The 24,482-nt window shown below is 47.3% G+C and overlaps 1 protein-coding gene across 2 annotated transcripts in view; it reads left to right on the top strand.

The window, feature by feature from the left end:
- The window catches only part of THOC1 (THO complex subunit 1), a 387,395-nt gene that overhangs the window by 217,549 nt on the left and 145,364 nt on the right, over positions 1–24,482 (top strand). For both annotated transcript variants that reach the window (XM_085605802.1, XM_085605801.1), the window contains exons 14-15: positions 5,511–5,561; positions 5,643–5,713. In XM_085605802.1, coding sequence (XP_085461928.1) covers positions 5,511–5,561; positions 5,643–5,713 — 122 coding nt within the window. The remainder of the gene's footprint in view (positions 1–5,510; positions 5,562–5,642; positions 5,714–24,482) is intronic.

The following is a 24,482-nucleotide window of genomic DNA, read 5'->3' as shown; positions in this document are numbered from 1 at the left end:
AGCCTTCATGGAAGGCCTCAAACGAGTAATTCCTCCCAGGGCACCACCCTCCCCTGTATGGAATCTAAATTTGGTCCTTACACGACTAATGGGTCCGCCCTTCGAACCAATGCACAAATGTGAGCTACAATTTCTCACCTGGAAAACAGCTTTCCTTGTAGCTATCACTTCCCTTAGAAGGGTTGGTGAAATACAAGCGTTCACCATACAGGAACCTTACATACAAATGCATCACAGCAAGGTCATACTTCGAACTAATCCGAAGTTCCTGCCCAAAGTCATTACCCCCTTCCACCTCAATCAATCAGTGGAATTACCTGTCTTCTTTTCGCAACCCCAATCTGTTGCGGAAAGGGCCTTACACACACTAGATGTGAAAAGAGCGTTGCTATATTACATACAAAGAACGCAACCCTTCAGGAAGACCAAACAGTTGTTCGTTTCCTTTTCTCCACCACATAAAGGCAACCCCATCTCAAAATCAGGGATAGCTAGGTGGATTGTAAAATGCATACAAATTTGCTATCAGAAGGCAAAGAGAACATTATCTGTTCCCCCTAAAGCCCACTCTACAAGAAAGTTAGGGGCTTCTATGGCTTTTCTAGGGAATATACCCTTAGATGACATATGCAAGGCAGCCACATGGTCTACACCGCACACATTCACAAAACACTACTGTGTAGATGTGCATTCCCAGCAGCAAGCTAGGGTGGGCCAGGCTGTACTAAAAACACTCTTTCAAACAGCTGCAACGGATACCGGTGGTCGCCGCTAAGGTTGGGTACTGCTATATAATCTATGCTAAGTGTACAATCTGCAGCTCATATTCCTCGAACGGAATATGCTACTTACCAGTATGCATCTGTTCTTGGCATGTAGAGCTGCAGAGTTGTACACGCCCACCCGCCTCCCCGGCTACCTGTATCCGTTCCAGTCCATCTTATTTAGATACAACACACATGGGTTTCTCACTGTTATTACTACGCTCCATCATTTCCCTGTTGGCGAAAAACAATCTGAGGATGGAGCCGAAGCCCATGCGCAGTACGGACCGAAGGAGGAGTCACCAAACTCGTGACTTCCAAAGACGGTCCAAGAAGAAAAACAAACTGCAAACATCCGGGCCCAACACCAGATGGCGACCTATGCTAAGTGTACAACTCTGCAGCTCTACATGCCAAGAACAGATGCATACTGGTAAGTAGCATATTCCTTACTGAGACTGTTGGAGCATCCCAGTTGCCTCTATTGGGTACACAGGGTGTTCTTGAATTACACTACAAGCTGGTAGATGCACTAACTCCCCTCTTGAGCAAAATATATAAAAAAGATGGAAATAGGAAAGGGAACTATCTTGAGTCAGCGAACCCATGGTACAACAAAGATTGTCGAATAGCAAAGTCAAGGTTGATCCAGGCAGTAAAATCAAGGAACCAACTGGATATAAAAAATGGTAGACAGGCTTATAATAATACTATGGCCCAAGCAAAAAAAGCTTGGGATGTAAGTATATGGGAGGACCTCTTGAGCGCGGCCAAGTTACGCGATCAGAGCACGTTCTGGAATTTAATCGCCAAGGGAAACAAGAAGGGGTAGATCGCCAAAGGATATCTTCCTAGATGAAAACACATGGTGTGATCACTTTTCCAAGCTTTACTCCAATAACAGGGAGGGTTTGTTCCCCGGGGATAAAGAGATTAATTTAGAAATGAGAACTGTTCCTCTACATTTTAGCCTAGAAGAAACCAACCAGGCATTACAAGCTGTTAAAATGGGTAAAGCGCAAGGCCCTGACAAAATTCCCGGCGATTTACTAAAACACGATGCGGAAGTGTGGGGGCCATATATACATTTTCTGAGTAATTCGATTGTGGCAGGTACACCGATCCCCGAATCATGGAAAGGGGCAGAAATTATAACAATTTTTAAAAAAGGTGATCGCTATGATCCGAGTAATTACCGCCCAATAAGTTTAATAGACATTTTACAAAAGATTTTTGCCAGACATATTTTAAATAGGCTTTTAGATTGGATTGAGGAGACTAAGATACTAACCAAATACCAAGCAGGATTTAGATCAAAAATTAGTACGGTCGACCAGGTGGTTAGGTTTATGTGTATCTGTTGGAAGTATATAAACATAAGGAAGGGTAGCCTTTATGTGGCGTTTGTGGATTTAAGGGCCGCCTTCGACCTTGTTCCGCGCAACCTGTTGTGGATTACACTAAGGAACATGGCGGTCCCAGGCGAGCTACTTAAAGAACTTATCAAGCTACACACAGGGAACGATGCTAAAATTAGATGGGGGAAGGGTGGTGAAATTTCAAGGGCTATACCTGTGGACCGTGGTGTGCGCCAAGGTTGCGTGTTAGCACCCACCCTCTTCTCGCTATATGTTAACGATATCCCGAGCTATCTAAGGAACTGTGTACACGACTCCCCGAAGCTAGGCGGCGAGACGATCACAGCATTACTATTTGCTGATGATACCATTCTCATTTCTCAGACTCCGAGGGGTTTACAAAATTTGGTTGACTCCTTCCAAAAGTATTGTGTGGGGAAGGGGTTAGAAATAAACCCAACCAAATATATGTCCATAAACCCCAAGAAATCCCTCAGGAAAAACCTGTTTTTAGAGAACCAAAAACTGGAACAGGTAGGGAGTTTCAACTATTTAGGACTAATGTTGGATAACAACTTGACTTGGAAAGGGCAGCTGGACAAAAGCACATTATCCCTTAAACAAAATTCAATGCCTATTTTAAAAGTGCACGGCGCTAGCTATTCTAAAGCTATTTCGCCGGCACTTGAGGTTTTTAAAGCGAAGGCTCAATCGGCCGCTCTTTACGGTGCTGAGGTTTGGGGTTACTGCTGTAAAAGCAATTTTGGGAAGGTGGAAAACCACTTTGTACGTAGGCTACTCAAAATACCGACTAGATCCCCTCTAGTCCCTGTATTCCTTGATATTAACCTTAAAAGAACAGATTATCAAGCTACACAAAGACCACTGTTGTATTGGGTTAGGTTATGGTCAACCCCGGAGTTGAGTGATTACAAGAGTGGATTGACTGAAATAATCCAGATTGATGGGCACATGAAAACCCCATGGTTAAAGTATATATATATAAGTGGTATGAAAGACTAGGGCTTTCTCATTTATGGGAGGTTCCCCAGAACATAACATTGTCTTCTAAAAAACTTGTAAAGGATACCTTCTGGTCCTATGTCAACGGTGAGCTAGTGCATAGTTCTACGATTGGCATATTGACCCAGAAATTCCTCAATATAAAAGACATACCCAACTTTGAACAATTCATGGATGAGATTGGTCCACCACTAGCAAAAACACTATATTTGCAATTTAGGTATGGGGTCTTACAGATTAGAAAACAGTATGTAGTGAGGAGAGTCACCTCACAAAACGAGGGCGCGCAGTAAACAACGAAACTGGCAAGTTTCTTCATCAATTTATTGATTTCATAGATTAAGTTTCAAGAAAGTTCATCCAATATAATGTGGTTGAAATGTAATTTCCAAATTTCTTTATACATACTGTTTTCTATAAAGACGCGGTGGGACTCCGCGTGACACCAGGAGCGCCAACATAAATGTTTTGAACTTTGCTTAACACGCCAAGAGTGCACGGGGATAATACAGCGTTGTCTTACAGATTAGTGCATACACGTGCAGGTGGGGGGGGGAAAGGTTCCGATTTGTGCACTCTCTGCTCTCTAGGGGCTAAGGAAGATGATGCTCATCTACTCTTCTTTTGCCCGGCATATAAGAAACCGAGGGTTTGTTGGATCAAACCCCTATGTAAACATGTGGGGGCTAGATCCTACAAAGAAGCAGAGCGCATAATCAAGTCCAATACCTCACAACTAGTGGTGTTTGACACAAGTAGGTTCTTATTTAATGTGTACCTCATCAGGAAACAGTCTGGTCATAAACTGTAATGTACGGATGGGAGCCTTTTCCTTTCTCCTTCTGTATAGAAACATGATGCACTGTCCCCTTCAGTCCTAATTGTTTTCAGTTCTGGCTTTTAATTAATTTAAAATTGTTATTTATATTTTTATATGCGGTATTACTCAATCATGGAGACAACCAAAATATTTCTTGCCAATTGCATGTATTAATTTTACTGATAATTATGGTCATGTATATATATGTGTTTTGTCATTTATCTCTTGTACTTTGGCTTTTAAGGCTATATTAGCTGAAATAAAGTTTAAACAAACAGTAAATAACGTTACTGGTGTTGCAGTTCGAGAAACTACAGATTGTAGTAGTTCTTCCATTAAGATCAAAAGATTTGATATTTTTAGTAGTACTACATGCATCTCAGTTTTGTACATTTATAATGACCTAGGAGTGGGACAATCTGTCTCATTTTGTCCACAACTTGATTGTCCTGCGGTTCATATGCATGCACCAGACTATCTTTTATATTTGAGCATTTTTATTTCAGCCCACATTCTTTTTAAGGGACCTTATATTTGCCTTATAAAAAGGCCACACATGTGGGTGTGGTGCTGAATGCCACGTCCCTTCGGCAAGTATCATGGGCCAGTACAGACAGTCTGCTGCATATCTTACCCCTCATGTGCATATTTTGCTCATTAGTTCATATTAGAATCGTACACCCGTCCACTGTTGTAGTTTCTGTGTCATCTCTATAGACCTGTTTCTGGATTGCGTAACATGTGTAATTATTTGTTTTTGCTGATGTTCACATTTTATCAACATCTCTGCTTCCCAAAGCTTACGCCAGCACTGAGCGTCAAGTAATCTTGGGACTCTTGAAAATTAGTGAATATCTGGTTCGCTCCTTATCTGCAATCAGCTTCCTGAGGAATCCACTCTGCTGGATACAATATTTATTTGGAAACAATGCACTTAATTTGTAAAAGGGACTTGATACAGAGGTCCACAAAGATTGGCTTAGCTGCTCAGAAAGACGATTCCTGTGTCTTGGTGACAATGGTGACTTCACAAAGCAGGTTTCCTGGAAATCTTCAATTGCTTATTCAAACAACCTCTTCATTGGTATTGGAATACTTATACACATTAGACCCTGCTTTCTAATTGCTGGTACCATGGAGGAACACATTATGAAATAGTCAAAGTACCTGAGCACCCTTATCTCACCCAACTTTAGTCTAGGTCCAACACTGACATCACTCCCAAAGAGCAATAAAGCTATTTTCCAACCCTTCTCAAGTAATTCTGAAGTTCACTAATTGTGAACCAGCTTCAGTCGACTTCTCTCTGTTATAGTCTTCGCTTGCCTTAGGATCTTCTCTTCCCATTTTTGAAAATGCAAAGGCTAATTACTATCTTGAGAAACTCTAAATGTTAACAAAGTAAGAGCTCTGAGAAGGCTAGCTGATGTTACCGTGATTATTTCCTGCATCAGTGCGTACATCGAAGTAATACCAGCCTACATTTTAGTGATTATATCAGGTTGGGCTTTTAATATTCTTTCATCATTCTTTTTCTCAACACAGCTTATTGCGGAAACTCCTCCGGCTGGAGACAAATTTCTAAAAATGATACAGGTGAGCGTTGTGGTTTATTTGTTTTGTCACACTGCATGGTACCAGTTCAAGCTTAATAATACTCACTTATTCTTTTAACAGCATATACTTAGCACTGAAGAGAATTGGAATTCCTGGAAAAATGAAGGTTGTCCAAGCTTTGTGAAAGAAAGGTAGGAAGCCATACTACAGCAGTGGATATGTTTTATGATTCCTGCTAAGTGTGATTAATTTAGGTGGCAGTTAGACATTGTTGGGGTGGGGATGTTCCCTGCATTAATGTACAGGCATATGCCTCTGCATTGAGTGATCCGAAGCATGAGAAACTGGTGTAATTACTTATTTTTGGACTAGTGAGCATGCTAATCCAGTATGTGCACTGAGACCGAAGACTTTCCATAATAGTCAAAGCCCAGAATCTGTTCTGTGACCTATAGTGGGACACTAAACACGTCTACTGTAATGACCTGGATTGTTGGCATACAGCGTTAGTTGCAGCATACCAATATTTGAAGATTCATAGTATTAAGTAGATTTTTTTCTATTTCAGTGGAATGTGCCCTCCTGGCCACACTGATGTAAAGTGTGGGTGGGGAACTGTGTATGTGTGGGGGGTGTGTGTATAGTACATGTATCCTTGTTGGGTTTTTGGGATGTCTGTTATCAAGACTCCATGTGCTATGTGATTATGACTAATGAGAACAGTGGAATCTATTTTGGATGGCTCTTGGTTTAGTATGGCACAAGAGGGAAGGTGGATACAGATTCCCCAGACTATGGAAGTGTACTGTCTGCATTCCAGTGTCTGGGGACTCAGACACTGAAGTGAGGAATGGTGGACACAGAGCTATATTTAGAAATTGTACAAGGTCCTTTTTTGCAAGAGATTGGCGATTGGTCCTTCCAGAGCACTACCATTTGGTGAATGGTAGAGGAAAAGGGGGTGAGTCAAGATATTCTATTATTAAGCATGAGGATGTTTCTAGGCAGTGCCTGCCCTTTTGTATGTCCTTAATTGCTACTTCAGGAAGGCTGATGGCAGCCAAGAGCAGTCTTCAAGCTTCATCGTAATCACTACCTGCTGTGAGATACACCACCTTGCATAGAGATCGTCGTGTTTACACTTCAGCCAGAAAATTGCATTTAAAAGGTAACCACCTAAAACCGATTCCCACATCTTCAACTGTCTTTTGACTTTCCCTGCATGGAAAATGAGTAAAAAGGTGGGTCCTGAACACTTAACATGTTTTCTACACTAAGACGCTGCTTTAATATTTAAATAAATCGTTTTAAAACTAAGTGTGAAGTTTTTGCACGCTTCTTTTATAAAATAGCTTACCAGCAACCCCCTAAATAATAACTGTAATCATGAGATTCTCTGGAAATATGCATTATCGCTAGGTAAGTTGTGGGAGATTCATGAGTCACAGCATGCCTTAAGGCCCATAAGAATCTACTGGTCCTTGTTCAGAAGAAAATTTGAAAAACCTATCAAGTGCTACTGTCGCAGCCTGCTTCCTCTGCTGTAGTGGACTTCTGTGTGACTGTGATGGGTGCATCACAACCGCAGCAGTGCTGAGCAGTTCTCTGTAAAGTAACACAGAGTAATACTAGGCTGTATTTGACTGACTGGGAGACTGTCTTGCCCTGGCACTACGTACTGAAATCCAGGACGAGTGCCACCACAAACACTTAAGCAGTATACAATTTGAACTGACTTACATGTTCTCGGTATTGGCCAATCACCTGCATAACCAAATAGTGTAGTCTATGTTAGTTTTCAAAGCTGCAGATCCATAGATCAGCACTGCACAGTATCCACAAAATTGAGAAAGCACCCAAAGGGTTGAGAATATCCACAGCATTTTGAGTGGTTATTTTGTAGAGAGCTTCCTTGTTGCAAAAGTCCCTCCTAGATGCTGAATGAGTTTCCCCTTTAAGTTGAGCAAAGTTCCCACAACATCAGAAAATGGGGACCACTGCCCAGAAAGGAGGTGTCTAACTTAAACCTGAGGCATTTCATACCATATGTTGTGCCCGTGTTTCTTTGGTGTAGTCCCAAGAGCTGGGCAACTTTATGGGGCAGGACCACTGTACCTTCGCTCACTGAATGTTGCATTAGAGGAACTGAGTAAAGCTCAGTTTCTGGGAGGAGGGACCCAACCTCTTAAGCACTATTGGTTGAGCAGTGTACTAGATGACTGCATTCATTCAGAACTTCTCAACACCCTTCGGAATCGAGTCTTCGTTATTCTTAGCAGTAAACAAAGAGATCTATTTGAAACTTTAAATAAAGGTTTTCCATGTGTTTGGAGGCCCTTACATGAATTATTCTAAGGTTGAGAATCTGAAAAGCCTACTACTCAGTGGTCAATCGGACCATCTGAGTAAAAGAGGCAGTGCAAGACGAAGCATAGACAACCCATATTCTGGTACTCCAGATGGGGTAGGATAATATCTGTCGGAAGGGATGTGGTTCTCGAGGAGCCCACCTTTTATCTGAGACGTCTAGCCGCAGATTCCTTAACTTAGAATATCCCCAGGCGTCAGACTGGATCCGGAAAATCTTTCACAGCAGCACCTCTGCGCACCGGGGGGCGGTGCTGCCCGGCTCCGCCCTGACATGGTCCACGGACATGACGTCAGCGGAACCATATATGCCCCACCCGGCGCACTGACGTCAGTTTTCGTCTTTTCCGCGTTCGGACACGGATCCTGGAAACTAGCAGTTACCTAGCCTGGTTTTTGGGCCTTCACGACACCGTGGGTGTCTGGAGGGGAACAGTGTGCAATGCCTTCCGGCTTTAAGGCTTGTGAAGCCTGTGCGCGTCAGATGTCTGGCACTGACCCGCGCCTCATATGTATGTGGAGCCTCGACGTGCACCACGACTCCAAGAACTGTGACGCCTGTCAACGGCTGAAGCCTAAGTCCTTGAGGGAGCGGCGCATGAAATTGCTGGCCGCACGGGTGTTCTGTCCAGCTCCCTCCCGTTGCTGCTCTTCTTCTCGGGATCGGGCTCAGTTCTGAGGTCGCTCACGCGACCGCCGTGCAACAGGTAAGCGTAAGCACAAGCGTCGCTTACAGAGGTCTTCTTCCACTGCCTGTGCCGCTTCCGCCCATTCCTCTCGCAATAAGGCAGGTGAAGGCATACGGCATCCTCCATATCCACCCTTTCCGGGTGTTGGGGCCACACATGCCCAAATGGAGGCCTATTCTAAGGCACTCCAGGCTTGTTTTCAGTCTCCCCCTCTCCCTGGTGCATCCTCAGGCCCCACAGAGGTAGCAGGTACTGTTGCCGGGTCATCGTCTGCGGACGTTTCCCCGGCACCGGCTGTGTGCGTCGATTCCAGAACCCGACAAGCCTGGGCCTAGAGCACAGCCCCACCCGTCGCTCAACACATAACCCTGTGGAGCTCCCTGTGCCGGCGTCCGGGTACTAAGACAGCCTCTGTGCCGGCACCTTGTGCTCTCTCCAGGGAGGTTGTTCGCGTCCTGGCGACTCCACTACGGCACTTGGTGGTTGATCCCACCCCTGACTCCTGGGGCAGCTGTAGTCCCCTGCGACGTCCGTTGACACCGATGCTCCCATTTACTCCTCCTCCAGTGGATCCTGAGGCTTCCCTGGACTCCCCTGATCAAGGGGCCAGGGTGCAAGTACCTTGTGTAGCCTGGCCTTCGGGTCACTCTCCACCTTCGCCACTCCTCATGTCCAGTGGTAGACTTAGCCTTCAACCGTCTCCTACTGACCATTTGTTGTCACCTACTCGGATGGCAACTGAGTCTAGTGCTGCCTTTGCACATGCTATTCATGGGACGGCTGCTGTCCTTGGCCTACAGCCTCCTATGGTGCCTCTTCTTTCTGATACTTTATTGGATCTACTCCATTTGGAGCCTATTGAGGTAGAGCCTTTGCTGCCCTTTGGGGACTCACTATTTGACACCCTGCGTGGTTCTTGGTCCAGACCATCTTCGGGTGACCTGGTTGATCGGGCTATTGCTCATAGGCATCGCCCGGTACCAGGTGATCCTCTTTGTCTGTCTCTTCACCCGCCTGCTCTGGGCCTAGTTGTTCAGGTTTGTTTTTGATTTGCAATCTTCATCCTCTTTACCATTGTTACCTCCCACAAGAGTCTCGGTGGCTGGATGATTGTGGTCGCAGGCTTTTCGCCTCCGCTAGCGCAGGCCTCCAGGCTTTGAATACAGCCTGTGTGTTTGCACACTCATCTGCCGCTCTTTATGACTCAGTTGCTCACCTTATCCCTTTTATTCCAGAAGGGTCACGTACGGAATTGCTGCGCATTTTTCTGCATGGGAGATGCATGGCGCAATTTTCCCTTCGGTCTTCCCTGGATACAACTGACTCTATGGGACGGGTCCTGGCTCGCGCTGTGGCTCTACGTCGCCATGCTTGGCTGCGCAACAGTCGCTTTCCTGAGCATATTCGGGATGCCCTCAGGGATCGTCCGTTCAATGGAGTGGATCTTTTTGACCGCCATGCAGATTCGGCGGACTCCCGTCTCTTTTCCGGGCTGCAGTAAATCTTGGTGTCCTTTTACGGCACCCACCCTAATGTACTGGTTCGTTTAGTGCCGGTTACTGGTCCTGGCTGGTTAGCCTTTCCTATGTTCGTTCTGTACAGCCGTTCGGCTGCTTCTTTTGCTTTTCAGTCCTCTGACTGTGTGCGTAGCCCAAGAGGACGCCCCTACCAGGGATTAGCCTTACCCTATGTGGGGTATTTGCCTGCATTAGGTTCTTTGCCTTGGTACGCTCCTATGTAGTCTCCCCGTGGACATCCTGATAGGTCCCACTTGTTTATTCCTACAGTCATACTTAGACGGCATTGTAGGTCCGTCTGTGGTGCATCGGAACCTGGCATGGGTTCCATACCGTGCGGTGTCTCTCTCTCACACGCCTGGCGGGACACCTTGTTGTCCCAGTTTTTTCACAACTGCCACCCTATTTGCCGCTGTGTGGCTTGCTTATTGGTGCAACTTGGATGACCAGCCCCTTCTGGGTTTGTCCTCCAAAGTAGTGGAGTAGCAGATGTTGTCTGCTGTGCGTGGTCTTGGCCTTCTTCTGGCTGCATTTCTGGAGCGGTTTCCATACTCCCTGATGTTTCCCTATGGGGGTTTCCACGCTTTTGCTTGGGTTCATGTTGTGCACTCTTAAAGGGGCGTGTTCTTCTTGGAATACTCGCTTCTTAGAGTCTGGGATCCTTACATTTGTCCACACATTTTACACTGTTGTGACTAGTTTTTACTCCCTACTTAGTCTTGCAGGGGCCTGTTGTTCCTCTCGGGCAAGGGGCATGGGTTATTTACTGCTTTGGACATTCTCCTACTCAGTTTCCACATGACTACGGGTACTTTCAGCATACTCTAGCCTCTTGTGGGGTCACGTTTTCATGGTTTTAACGTGTTTCCTCCTGCTCTATATCAGCTCTCTGTTCTTAACAGGCGGACCCGTGCTGTTTCTTTTGTTCCTGTGGTGTCCGTGGTTCTTGGCCCGGTTTGCTTGTTCCGCCAGCTCTTATGTAGTGCCTGGCTTGTTTGGTGCCCCTTTTTGGGGCTGTTGCCTTCTTGCTATTGTGCGCTTCCGGGCTGCTCACGCTCCGCTTCAGGAGGTCCTTGCTTGCTGCGTGTAGTTTCAGCATCCATACGGTATGCTTAGCTACCTTCTGGTAGTCTTATGAGCCTTCCGGGCTTCGCGCTTCTTAGTTAAGGCTTGACTGCTCGTCATCTGCCCTTTTTGCGAGTTGTGACACAACGCCTCAGTCCTGGCGTGTCTGGACCTTCGTACTACCGGCACCTTGTGGCCGTGGATTGACATCCTGCCACTGCTGTCATTTGTGTCCTGCTGGTGCGGGTTTCAACGGGGCTCATTTTCGAGATTGTACATGTTAGTCTGGTGTGCGATGTCTCTGTCATACCGGTTCCCATCACAAGGTTTTATTGCAGGTGACACATTGCTTCGGCTGTTCTCTCTCAAACCCTCGGTTCAGCTACACTTCTTGCGCAGTCATGACCTTCCTTTTTCCTCCAGCATATCTAGTATATGTTTTCTTCCATGCTGGCACTGTCGGATAAGGGTCAGCCTCTTGCCGCTGCTGCCCCACGTGTCTTGCAAGTGCGGGCTCTACAGTGCCCTTTTTTCCAATGTTCTGCTTGGTTGACCGTTAATTGCTTTTGCTTCCTATCACCACCTCGAGTCCTGTGGATCACTCGAACCCTTTTTCAAAGTTAAATCCCTCTCACCTTGCCTGGGGCATTCTGGCTCGGTGCTTTCCTTCCTTCAAATCAGGAATACACAAAGGGGTTTGTGTGCTGTTCTTAACGGCTTCGGGTGCCTTTGCCTCCCATTGTTTTTTGCTCTCTTTAGAGCTTTATGGTCTGGTGGTTACCTGCGCTACATTACTGTCCTCACTATGGTTCGTCCCAAATGTTGACCGTGCTGTTTTACTCACTTTATGGATGACTACGTTCTCTCGGGAACTTGGTGGGGTTCAGTCGCAGACCCACCTCTTCCATGGGTATGGCTTTGGTATCTATTCTAAGTTAAGGAATCTGCGGCTAGACGTCTCTATCAGATGAACGAGTTACTTACCTTCGGTACCGATGTATCTGGTAGAGACAGCCTAGCCGCAGATTCCTTAACGCCAGCCCTTCCTCCCCCTTCTGCGAGGACCTTTTCAGGTTGGAGCTTTCTATACTCTCCTCCCTTTGGGTGGCTTGCCCTTTTGCAAAGTGATATTCTCTCACTGCAACACAGACTGCTTTGTTCTTTTTCTTTGCTCCATTCCACACATTCTCAACATTAGGTGGTATGTTGATAGCTCCTGTGTTCTTTCCAGCCCTCGGCCTGGATTGTACAGTGTGAAATCTATTCATGCTTTTTCCCACCATACCGCTCTCCCCTTCTCCATTGCCTTGTGGTCTTTGCCACCCCTGCGGCCTATTACTTCAGATCTATTGGCTCTGTACATTTATGGGTCTTGTATTTGGGTTGCAACGTCTTTCTGGTGGCATCTTGTGGTGACCTCTCCTTAATATTGTGTTCCGTACTTGTTCTCGTTCACAGTTTTACTTTCTGGATGCAGTCTTTCTATCCTCTGCCAGGCGGCGCGCGCCTTCTCTGCCACGTTCACAGAAAAGCTTCCATCTCTCCTTTTCTTCATAACCTGCACTGGCTTCGCATTGAAAGCCGCATCAAATTTAAGGCCCTATGTCACATTTTCAAAATCAAGCAAGGTTCATCTCCGGCATACCTGCAGGAACTTATTCGCCCTTATACTTATCATTGAGCTCTGCGTTCTTCCAATCTGGGTAATTTAGTACTCCCGAGATTCAAATTGGCCAGAATGGGTGGGCGTTCCTTTGCTTGTCTTGGACCCAGACTTTGGAACTCCCTCCCCAACCTCATGAAACAGGAATCCTCTTACCTTAAGTTTCGACGAGACCTTAAGACCTGGTTTTTCACTCAGTAACCAGCTCAGTTACCTAGTCTATATTATGGACACACCGGCGTCGGGAAACCCTGTTAGGGTAGCTGCGCGCCTTATAAATTTAATTATATGGCTGTTTTTCCACATTCTTGTCTCCCTTTACCGTTAATTGAGCCTTCGCTCTTGCGGGATGGCTCTTCAGAGCACTGCTCTTTCTCACCTGTCCATTTCTTCTTTCATCATTTTTGCACACTGTTCCCAAATTCTCACCGTTTTTTTGGTGATGGCTCCGCGTTCTGACGCGGAAACGTTTCTCCGATGAAAACTGATGTCAGCGCGCCAGAAGGGGCATATATGGCTCCGCTGACGTCATGTCCGTGGACGACGTCAGGGCGAAGCCAGGCGGCACCGCCCCCCCTGGCGCGCAGAGGTGCTCCTGCGGAAGACTTATCGGATCTAGTCTGATGCCTGGGGATATTCTATGTTAAGGAACCTGCGGCTAGACTATGTCTCTACCAGATACATTGTTACCAAAGGTAAGTAACTCGTTCTTTAGGTCTGTTGTCAAAGAGCTATTGTGGACACTACTAGTGCTTGCAGGGGACTTAAAGTCAGCTCATTGCTTACCATGACTTGCTTCCTCTTTTTGTGGTTGTCTCTCCCTGAGAGCATAACTTTTTGCTATCCTTTGGATCGGATGACTGGTATCCTCCCACTTTGTACATTCAGGGAACTATTTTTAAGTCTAGTTTTTGCTAAGGCCTTTTGGTTTTACTAAAAATATATGTACAATATATTTGTCTTATTGGGGCTTTCAGCCAGCCCTCTTCATCCATTGGTCTGTTATTGTGTCATTCACATTTTGTTCCGCTTTGTGTAGCTTACAGAGTAGTGCTGTGGTTTACTCCACTTCAGCTATTGGCTAACCTCACAGTGAGCGACATCATTTTCCCTTTAACACGGAACACATTCACACACAAAGTATTTACCTTCCGGTGCAGAGACTACTACGCCAAAGTGTGCTTTTTGAGACTAGAAAAATATGTTCAATGACGTGTGGCTTGTGGATACACATGCTCTGCATACTCTTGCCATCTACTGTTAGGTCGGAGTTGTGGAGCTTTTTTTTTTTGAAGAAGTCTTTCGAGTCACGAGGTAAAGTGATTCCTCCTCTGGGTGATATTGTTCATGAGTGAGGGCTGCCAGTGGCTTAGGGAAGCTCACAGAGGCGGCATGCCTTTGAAGCTCCCCCCTGCCCATCCTGGGGTAGGAGATCTAGCACCTCGCCCAGGATGTGCATTTTTGCAGGCCCAGGAGAGCAGGGGCTCTCCTACCCAGGGGTCCAGCAACATGTCTGCTGTGTGGCAGCCTAGGCAGCCTCCCAGACCAGACGTGGATTGTAGGTTAGGTTTCAGGGGGCATCTCTAAGATGCCCTCTGGGGTGCTTGGCACATTAAATCCCACACTGGCATCAGTGTGGGTTTAATGTGCTGAGAAGTTTGATACCAAACTTCTCAGTCTTCAGTGTTGCCATTATGGTGCTGTGGAGTTGGTGTTTGACGAGCTCTCAGCACCATATACTCTTGAATGGCAGCACTGCACTTACAGTGCCCAGGAATGGACCTAGGTACTGTAGGGGCACAGGGCTCATGCTCCTGTGCCCACACCACTGGCATAGGGCACCTAGCCAGAGGGGTGGCTGATGTATGCCAGGGCAGTGTAGGTGGTGGGCATGGCACACAGGGATGTGTGCCATGTCGACTCTTTGTTTTGTCTTGTACCCAGACACTCAACCTGCAAGGCAGTGTGTGTTTGTTAGGGTACAGGGCCTCTAAGGGTGGCACAATGAGTGCTGCAGCCCTTAGAGGCCTTCCCTGGTCACAAGGCACTGGGTACCTAGGGTACCATTTACCAGGGGCTGACATATGGCCAGGGTTTGCCAATTTGGGTTGTAGGTTTTTAGGGAACAAACATGGGCCCTGGGCACCTGATTGGCAGGAGTCCAGGGCACGCTGAGTCAAAGTGCATTCAGCAATTAAGCAAAAAGTGGGGGCATACCATGCAAGAAAGATGGCACTTTCTCATAGTCATCTCTCTACCAAGACTGTGTTCGCCTGCCGATGGCAGAAATTTGTAAAATATTCACAAAACAGTCTATTGACCTTATTTCTACTTCATTTTCTCAAGTCCTTCTCTTTATTTTATGTTTAAATTTCTTTATTGGTACCAGACACAACGAGATTTGGCTGGCAGTGGCCGCGGGGGTGGCAAAACGAAATATAGCCAAGGGGTGGGGAGCGCGGGCGCCCCCTCAGTGGGACCAATGGGTAAGAGATCTGGATTGGTGCCAGAGGGCAGAGGAAACGATTTACAAGTCCAGAGGATGTGTGAAGAAGTGGAGGAGGGTATGGGGCCCCTGGCACAGGTATCGGGCTGAGCGGGGAGGGGTGGGATAGAAGGGATTCTTGTGATTAGCCTGCTCCACTGTCGTGTCTGTCCTCAAGAGTGCAATGTATTGCTGCTATTCTGCAAACTCTTTTGATCACTGCTGTGTATTGTATGAGACCTTGAGCAAAGTTCAATAAAAAGAGTTAAAAAAAAAATCTGTATTGAGTAAGAAATTAGCAACAATAATCATTGCAGATATATAATAAATCTGTTGGCCCTCTACTCGGGGTACCTCTTGGATGATAATGTTACTGACCACCCAACTATCTCCTCACCCCCCCAACAAGAAAAGAAAGAAAGGAGTAAAGAAAAAGGAAAATAAAACTGGGTCCCTTCTCTGTTCACTTATAGTATGGGGCGTATCCGTGTACATAGGTCGGTTGTGGTGAAGTGGATGTTGTGTCTGGTAAGGGCTGAGGGGGTTCAGCGAGTCTTAGCAAGGTCATATATTTGGGACAGGTTAGTTCCCTGAACTCAGAGGTGAGTATAACCAGAAATAGTTCCCAGAGTTCTCGAAAGGAGGTTGACTGGTTGACGAGGACAAAGGACATTCTTTCCATCCCCAAGGTCTGACACATGCGGTGCAACCAACCCTCATGTGTTGGGAGGTTGGTTGTTCCCCAGTAGGCCTAAGATATTCTGATGGGCTGCCCTGAGAGCCAGAGCTATCTGTCAACCCCTGCGCGCCTTGAGCGGAAAGGTAAGAGCATTTGTTAGGCCCAGTAACACAAGGGCCGGAAAACGAGGGATTTGGGTATCAAAGTGTTTGTCGATGTCATTCAGCACTTGTGTCCAGTATCTGGAAATTTTAGGGAATTCCCATAGCATGTAGGTGAGTGTGCCTAGTGATCCGCAGGCTCTCCAGCACAATAGATCTTGGGCCGGGTTGCCCCAGTGAAGTTTCTGAGGGGTTAAATACCAGTTGGTAGCTATTTTAGTAGCGGTTTCTATACTAGCGACGTTTCGGGCTATGTGACGCGCTTTGCAATATGCATTTCTGCCCATTCTTTCTCTGGAAGAGTTCTCCCAATTTCCCTTTCCCATCTCTGCTGCTCTGGGGATTTAGCATTCTTCGGAGCCCCTCTGAGTAGGCTATATAACTCTGTGATTAGGCAGGAGTCTGTGTGCTTGGTTACCAACCATTTGTCAAACGAAGTGAGATGTCTCTGTGCCATGTCACATACCCCCGCTTGTAGTACCCAGTGTTTAATCTGGTGGTAACTGAAGCATTCAGTCTCAGGGAGGCTCTGTTGTGAACAGAAGTCCTCAAACGTTAGCAGGTCATTAGCGTAAAAAAATGGCCGATGGATCTGCGACCCTCTTTGAACCATTGACTATAGGCCTTTGTCGCTTGGCCCAGCATAAAAGCAGCATTATCCACTATGGGAGTCAACTGTGAGGGAAAGGTCGTCAACTTATAAGTCGTAGCCACTCTATCCCATGCTCTCATAGGAGTTTGTGTGACCTCCAAGAGGTAGAGACTATGGGGGCGGAATTCTCTGGTAAGAAAAGGAATCCCCCATAGAGCTTTTCCCGCTACCGCCCTATCCATGAAAAGCCAGTGCTTTTCAGATACTGGATGCGACCATTCCACAAACCTTCTTATTTGAACGGCCCACTAATACTCCTGTAGATTTGGGATGGCTAGGCCCCCTTCCTTCAGGGATGTGTAACATAATTCTCTATGCAATCCTGGCCTCTTGTCCCGCCACATAAAATGTTTCAGGTCTCTGTAGTGAGCGTATGGTTCCGGGTGAGGGTTTGAGTGGGAGAACTTGGAACAGGAACAAGATGTTCGGCAAGATTGTCATCTTTACCGCTGTGATCCGACCTAGCCACGATTGGGAGTATGGCCTCCATCTGCATAAGTGCTCTCGGGTCTGTTGGAGTAGTGCAGTATAGTTAAGCGCGGTTGTGTGTTAACTGCCGGTTGTTTGCCTTGGTATGGTATTGCCTTCACGGCCTATTGTAAGTGAAATCTGTGCTTCAGGTCCGTGACCTTAGCTCCGGTTAAGGAGAGACTGAGAGCCAGGGATTTGTGGACATTAACCTTAAAGCATGCAGTGAGGTGAGAAAAGCTCTAATTCTGCCAGAAAGGCAGTTAGAGATCTTTGGCCACGACATCGTCTGTGTAGAGGCTAATCTTATGTTCCTCCCCTCCAAATTTAACCCCAGTCACCAGAGGATTGTCTTGTATTCTTTGGGCCATTGGCTCCATGTAAAGAGCAAAGAGGAGCGGGGAGAGGGGATATCCCTGCCTGGTACCTTGCTGGATAGGGAAGGGGGTTGACGATCAGCCGTTCATCAGAACAGTTGCAGACAGAGTGGAATAGCTGCTTAAAATGCAGCCCATAAATCTCTCTGGGATGCCAAAGAGTCGTATGGTCTCCTCTAGGGATTGCCACTGAACCTTATTGAATGCCTTTCCTGCCTCGATAGAAAGAATCATGCACTCGCCCTCAAAACATTGGGCCTGGTCTATAATATGCAGGAGGTGTTTTGTATTATCAGTGCACTAGCGACTGGGCACAAATCCCGCTTGGTCTGGGTCCATCAGCCCCGGTAGGAGGGGGGAAGAGGCGATGAGCAAGGATTCCCGTGAGGAGTTTGATTTCTACATTAAGGAGGGAGATTGGCCTGTAGGACTCGCAGCGTTTTTTATCCTTGCCAGGCTTAGGTATGACCACTACTGAGGCCTCCAGCATTGTTTGTGGTAGAGCAGAAAGGGTTCTAATAGCATTAAACACCCTCACCAGCACTGGGGCCAACAGGGGACAGAGGGTTTATAGAAGAGAGAGGGAAAGCCGTCCGGGCCAGGGGATTTGAGCGGTTTCAGCCTAGAGATAGCTGTGATGACCTCTTCCATTCTAATCAGGGCGTTGAGTGCTTCAGCCTGATCTATCTGAACTTTCGTGACATTAACGCCTTGCAGGTATTGGGTTGAAGGATCCTGGGAGAGTTGTTGAGCTTCATAGAGTTTTGTGTAATATTGGCAGAACGTTTCAGCTATGTTCTGATCTGAAGTCTGTTCCTGCCCACATGAATCAACCACAGATGAGACACCTGAGGCCTGTCTCTGTAATCTGAGTTTGTTCGCTAGCAGTCTCCCTCTCCTGTCTCCCCCTGTATAGAAATTATGCCTCAATCTAAGTGCTGCATATTCAGCCCTGTCTAGGTCTAGTCCCTGGGCGTGGGCAGACTCTAATTGTCTCCAGATGCTAGAGGAGCCTGTCCTTTGATGTATGCCCTCCAGCTCTTGGACTTTTTGCGTAAGGAGGTCTCGCTTCTCCCTACGGATCCTGTTATCCGATGAGGCAATGGCGATAAATTCCCCCCTAACAATTGCCTTCAGGGCGACCCACAAAATTGCTATGGGGGTCCCGGGATTGTCATTCATTTCTAAGTAGTCTGTTATTGTATTTGTGATCTGCTTTAACACTGCTGGGGGTTAAAGCATAGTGTCTCTGAGCCGCCAACTCCGCAGTGGGAGATGAATGTCTGGAAGGGTTAGCGTCAAGTTCACTGCTGAGTGATCCGACAGCGAACAAGGTAGGATATTTATCTGCTGTACCTGGGGTAGCACAGCTGCGTTTGCTAGAAAGTAATCTATTCTAGCGTAAGTCTTATGGGAGTGCGAGTAGAAGGTGTATTCCCTATCTGAGGGATGTAGGCGACGCTAAATATCTGTCAGTCCTGCGTCTGCTAGCATGTGCTTGCCGTCCTCTGAGAGGGCTTCGGAGTGCCCCTGTCTCTGAGCTGACCTGTCCGTAATGTTGTCAAACACTAGATTGAGGTCGCCCCCAACCATTATCATCTTGTCAGGGGATCTATGCACCTCAGCTACTCCTTCTCTTTATTTTGACCCTTGCCCAGCACGGCTCAGCTCCGGACAGTCTTAAAGGGTACCTTTCAGCCCTGTCTGCCTTCTTGAGGCTGCCAGACAAACCCGCTTTTTTTTAAGTCTTTTATTGTAAATAGATGTTCGAGACATGTGCTGTAAATACACATGCTTTGCATCCTTCTGTCATCGAGTGTTGGGTCAGGTTGTTTTTCTTCGAAGAAGTCTTTTCCAGTCACGAGGTAAGGCAACTCCTATTGGTGATAGTGCACATGGGTATCGACTCCATTGTTAGATTGTTTGCTCTACACCATTGGGTTTTTTGAACGTGGTTTGCTGTGCTCCAGTTTGAGACCATTCGTCGGGATCCCTTCGGGTTGCAACCCACTGTTCCCGCGTCTGTAGTGTTTCAAACACGTTTTCCCCATCCTCCCTGTGTCAAAAATCAGAAACATTTCACAGGATTGACAAAACTCCAAATGCGGCCTTCAGGCCTAGCACGTTTCTTTCACTTCCACTCGAGAGACCAACATAGAGTAATTTGCCGATAGAACAGACTCCGTCCCAACTTCTGCCTTTTGTGCCACTCCAAATATCCACACATCAACAGTCACAAAGTCTGTAACTTGTGCCTGTCTCCGGAGCACAAGGAAGAAGACTGCGACGCATGTCGCCCATTCTACTTGAAAAAGACCCTCTGAGACCATCGGGCTCGACGGAAAGAAATGCAGCGACAAAACATCTAAGAAACCTCCAATATCTTCGGAGAAGATATCGAACAGGAAGAAATGGGAGCGTCTGCAGCAGAGAAAGAAGAGGCCTTCTCTGTCCAGGATTCAGATTCCGAACTAGAGTCCCAGGACATTCCAGCTGGTCAAGGTGCCGTGAGTACCAAAGCTCACAAAACCTGATTCCATCAAACATAAGTAATAGGCATCAAGACTCTGCTTCGAACGCCCGCCCTCCGGCTTGACACCAAAAGTGCACGTCATGCCTTCTGGCTCAAGTCGAGATACTACACCTTCGGCACCTAAAGCTTCAGTTCCGATGGGCAAAAACGGACAAATCCAGTTCAGTAACGAAAATTTCGGCACCGAAACAGAAAGATGCTCTTCAAAAGCCTCCGGGGCAAATTCGGGAAACCATGCAACAAAAGCTGGATCCAAAACAGAAAAAACTATATATAAATCCAGACACTGGACATATTGCAGCAAAACCAGTGATACTATCCTATAAAAGAAAGATACACTGGATATAAAATCCCTCTTAAAAAGAAAAAGGACATGGGTACTAGCCCTCTTCACCCTATTTCTCATACCCCTCTACTCTCTTCACAAGTAGCTATTAAACCACCATCAGACTCTCTAGACATCTCACCACAGGGCTCTCTAGGTACCGACCCTGATACTGGATATGGGGATGACACTTATGGACAACCACCACCAGATCCATGGGATGATTGCAATATAGATCCTCCTACAGATACAGACCCAGATCTATACCCCCCCCCCCCCCCCCACGACAGCACCTCATACCAGGAGTTAATTGCCAGGGCAGCTACATGCCATGGAGTTACTTTACACAAAGAATTGTTGGAAAAAGATTGCATATTTGAAACATTAGGAAACACACATAGGACAATACAGTCATTACCTATGTTAAAAGGTATGATGAGACATGCTGAGGACGTTTTTAAAGATCAGGGCACGTATTGTAACACCCTGGGTGGATACAAAATATGAATCCCTGCCATCTGACCCAATTTTTATTCAGGGCCAGCTTCCTTTAGATTCCCTAGTTGTGTCCAGTGTTTGTAAAAGAGCAAATGCACAAACTACAGGGGGTGCACCACCTTGGGACAAAGAGTCCAAGCTAATAGATGACTCCGGTATAAGAGTGGCTGCACAATCAGCTAACCATTGGATACAATAGGGCCCACTTGGACGAAATGGAAGACTTGCTCCAATATCTTCCAGAGGAGCACAGAACAAGAGGACAGGAACTAGTACAGAAAGGAAAACTAATGTTCGAGGCATATGAGCTTCAGATTACACACTTTTGCATAGATCGCCATCTGGTGTTGGGCCCGGATGTTTGCAGTTTGTTTTTCCTCTTGGAAAGTCTTTGGAAGTCACGAGGTCGGTGACTCCTCCCTTGGTTCGTATTGCGCATGGGCTTCGGCTCCATCCTCAGATTGTTTTTTTCCGCCATCGGGCTCGGATGTAATACTTCGCGCTCCGGTTCCGAACATTCCAGTTCGACGATCGAAACGGAATCCTTGCTCTCCGCGGTATTGTTTAGATACTGATCTCCTCAATCATCTTCTTCGACGCACATTCGATTCCAGTCATCGACGGCGGCCTTCGGGCCTATCCAGGCTCCGGTCTCGGCTGATGGAAAAAACTCCATTCAAGAAGTGCCCTCGATGTGGGTCCAAATTCCCCCACTCCGATCTTCATGAGGTGTGCAACCTCTGCCTCTCCCCTGAACACGAGGCTCGAGACTGTCCCGCCTGCAAGTCTTTTAGATCCAAAAAGACTATTCGAGATCGAAGGGCCAGACGAAAAATGGCGCACTCCTCGACCTCCGTTCCAGTCGACATTTTCGGGGACGACGTCGAAGCTCCGGGACAACAGCACACCGAAGAGGACCTAGTCAGTGCTTCCGAAGCAGACGACTCGGATGTGGAGGACATCACCCCGGCGCAGAGGGTCGTGAGTAAAATACCCCCTCACACTCCCGCGCCGACACCCAAAAAGGCTTCGGTCACGCCTTCGCCTCCGGGCCTAGGCAACACCAAAGACACTGCTTCGAACACCCCACCTTCGGGCCCGGTGAAGAAGCCAAGTAAGCCTTCCGGCAGCTCAGACTCGAGCCAGCCTGCTAGCGGTGCCGAAAAACACCCTTCGGCACCGAAGAAGAGATCGGCCTCTACCTCGACACCGAGCTCCGCACCAAGGCCCTCGGTGTCCAAACCCAGCCTCTCGGTGCCGACCAAACATCATAAGGCCCTCGGCACCGACACTCCTGCGCCGAAGCCTGTCTCGGCACCGAACAAAAAATCGGAGGTTCCCAAAAAGCACGGCACAGACAAGCCTAAAAAGCCGTCGGCCCCGAAAACGTCGGCGCCGACCGAACAACCAGTGTCGCAAGAACTTTGTACACCGGATCCTTTGCAAAAGACACTTACCAAGGATCCCAAAACTGGACATTTGCCACTGTCTTTTCTTATAAAGGAGACATTTGGACAAACCAGCTCCACCTCCAAAGAGAAGGGACTGTGCTACTTCCCCTTTCAGAGTGCCTTCCCTACCTCCTCCACCCTCTCCACCGCCACCCCCTCCACCTTCTCCACCCCTGCCTCATCGCTCTCCGACCCCGTCTCCAGACCATGATGATCAGGGGGACCCATACTACGACCCGGCAGATGTGCCACAAGACCCCACCCCTACAGGATCCCCAGACCCCTGGGATGATTATAATAATCCAGACATTCCAGATGTCCCCCAAGATGACCTCTATCCATCCAGGCCATCTCCACCAGAAGACTCACTAGGTTTTCACCACCTACTTCAGAGGGCGGCACATTATCACGGGGTAGAGCTACACACTGACCCAGTAGAGGAAGATTTCCTCCTAGACACCTTTGATACTGCACATAGGTCTACTGCTATACTCAAAGGGGTAATAAAACATGCGCCAGAGGTTTTTAAAGACCCAGTCAGGGCTAGGGTCCTAAACCCACGCATAGAGAAAAAGTATAAAGCTGCCCCCACAGATCCTGCCTACATCAAAGGGCCAGCGCCACTGGATTCCCAAGTGGTATCCACCGCAAGAAAGAGATCAAATTCCCAGGCGTCAGGCGAAGCACCACCACCTGACAAAGAATCAAAGCTCCTGGACGCGCCAGGAAAACGTACTGCGTCACAGGCAGCCAATATATGGCGTATCGCCAACACTCAAGCGCTATTGGCCAGATACGACAGAGTGCATTGTGATGAACTAGAAACCATCATGCACCATCTCCCAGAAAAATATCAAAATAGGGCCAATGAATTAATTCAAGAGGGTAAGACCATAACTAATACCTCTATACGCTGTGCCTTAGACGCAGCAGACACAGCCTCCAGGGCCATTAACACCAGTGTCCTACTCCGTCGACACGCTTGGCTGAGAGTTTCAGGCTTTAAACCTGAAGTACAAACCTCCATATTAAACCATCCATTCGATCAGGAACATTTATTCGGTCCAAAGATAGATGAGGCCCTCGAAAAGATTAAAAAAGACACAGATCTATGGGAGCCCTACAGTCACACCCTCCTATGCGCTCCTTTCGCTGCTCTTCCTTTCGGGGCACGGGCAGAGGCTACTCCTCAGATAGCGCGTCCACGTCCTACAAATCCCCTCCTCAGTCCACCTTCACAAAAGGTTATCAAAGAGGAGGCTATAGAGGCAATAACAATAAAAGCAGAGGCAAAACAAATACCGCCCGCTCTGCCACACCGTCTACCCAATGACTTTCCCCTGCTCCCCCCAGACCATCCCACTCCGGTCAGGGCAGACTACAAAATTTCCTTCACGTCTGGGTGATCCAAATTATTCGTTCAGGGTACTGCCTAGAACTCACATCTACCCCCCCCCCCCCCCACATTCCACCCAGGCAACGCCCAATGTCACAAGAACATTTCACGTTACTAAAACAGGAGGTAATCTCCCTCCTACAAAAACACGCAATAGAACAGGTCCCCCACGATCAGCAAAATGTAGGGGTCTACTCCCTATATTTTCTGATACCAAAAAGAGACGAGACTCTACGACCTATCTTAGATCTCCGGCCTCTGAACACATACATACACTCAGACCATTTTCACATGGTAACACTTCAGCAGGTACTTCCGCTCATCTTACAGAACGACTTTCTCACCACACTGGACTTGAAAGACGCATACTTCCACATTCCGGTACACCATGCCAACAGAAAGTACCTCAGATTCGTAGTCATTCGGGGTCAAAACAGCTCCACGGGTATTCACCAAGTGCCTAGCGGTAGTGGCGGCACATCTTAGAAGACAGCACATTCATATCTTCCCGTATCTGGACGACTGGCTGATAAAAGCCGCGTCCTACAACCAATGTGTACACCACACCGCCACTACAATCCAACTACTTCATCAACTAGGCTTCACGGTGAACCACCAAAAGTCCCAACTAACA

Source organism: Triturus cristatus, chromosome 5_1 (assembly GCF_964204655.1).
Source record: "Triturus cristatus chromosome 5_1, aTriCri1.1, whole genome shotgun sequence".
Taxonomy (NCBI): Eukaryota; Metazoa; Chordata; class Amphibia; order Caudata; family Salamandridae; genus Triturus; species Triturus cristatus.
Note: the sequence above shows the minus strand (reverse complement) of the source record. Positions and strands in the feature narration are given on the sequence as shown.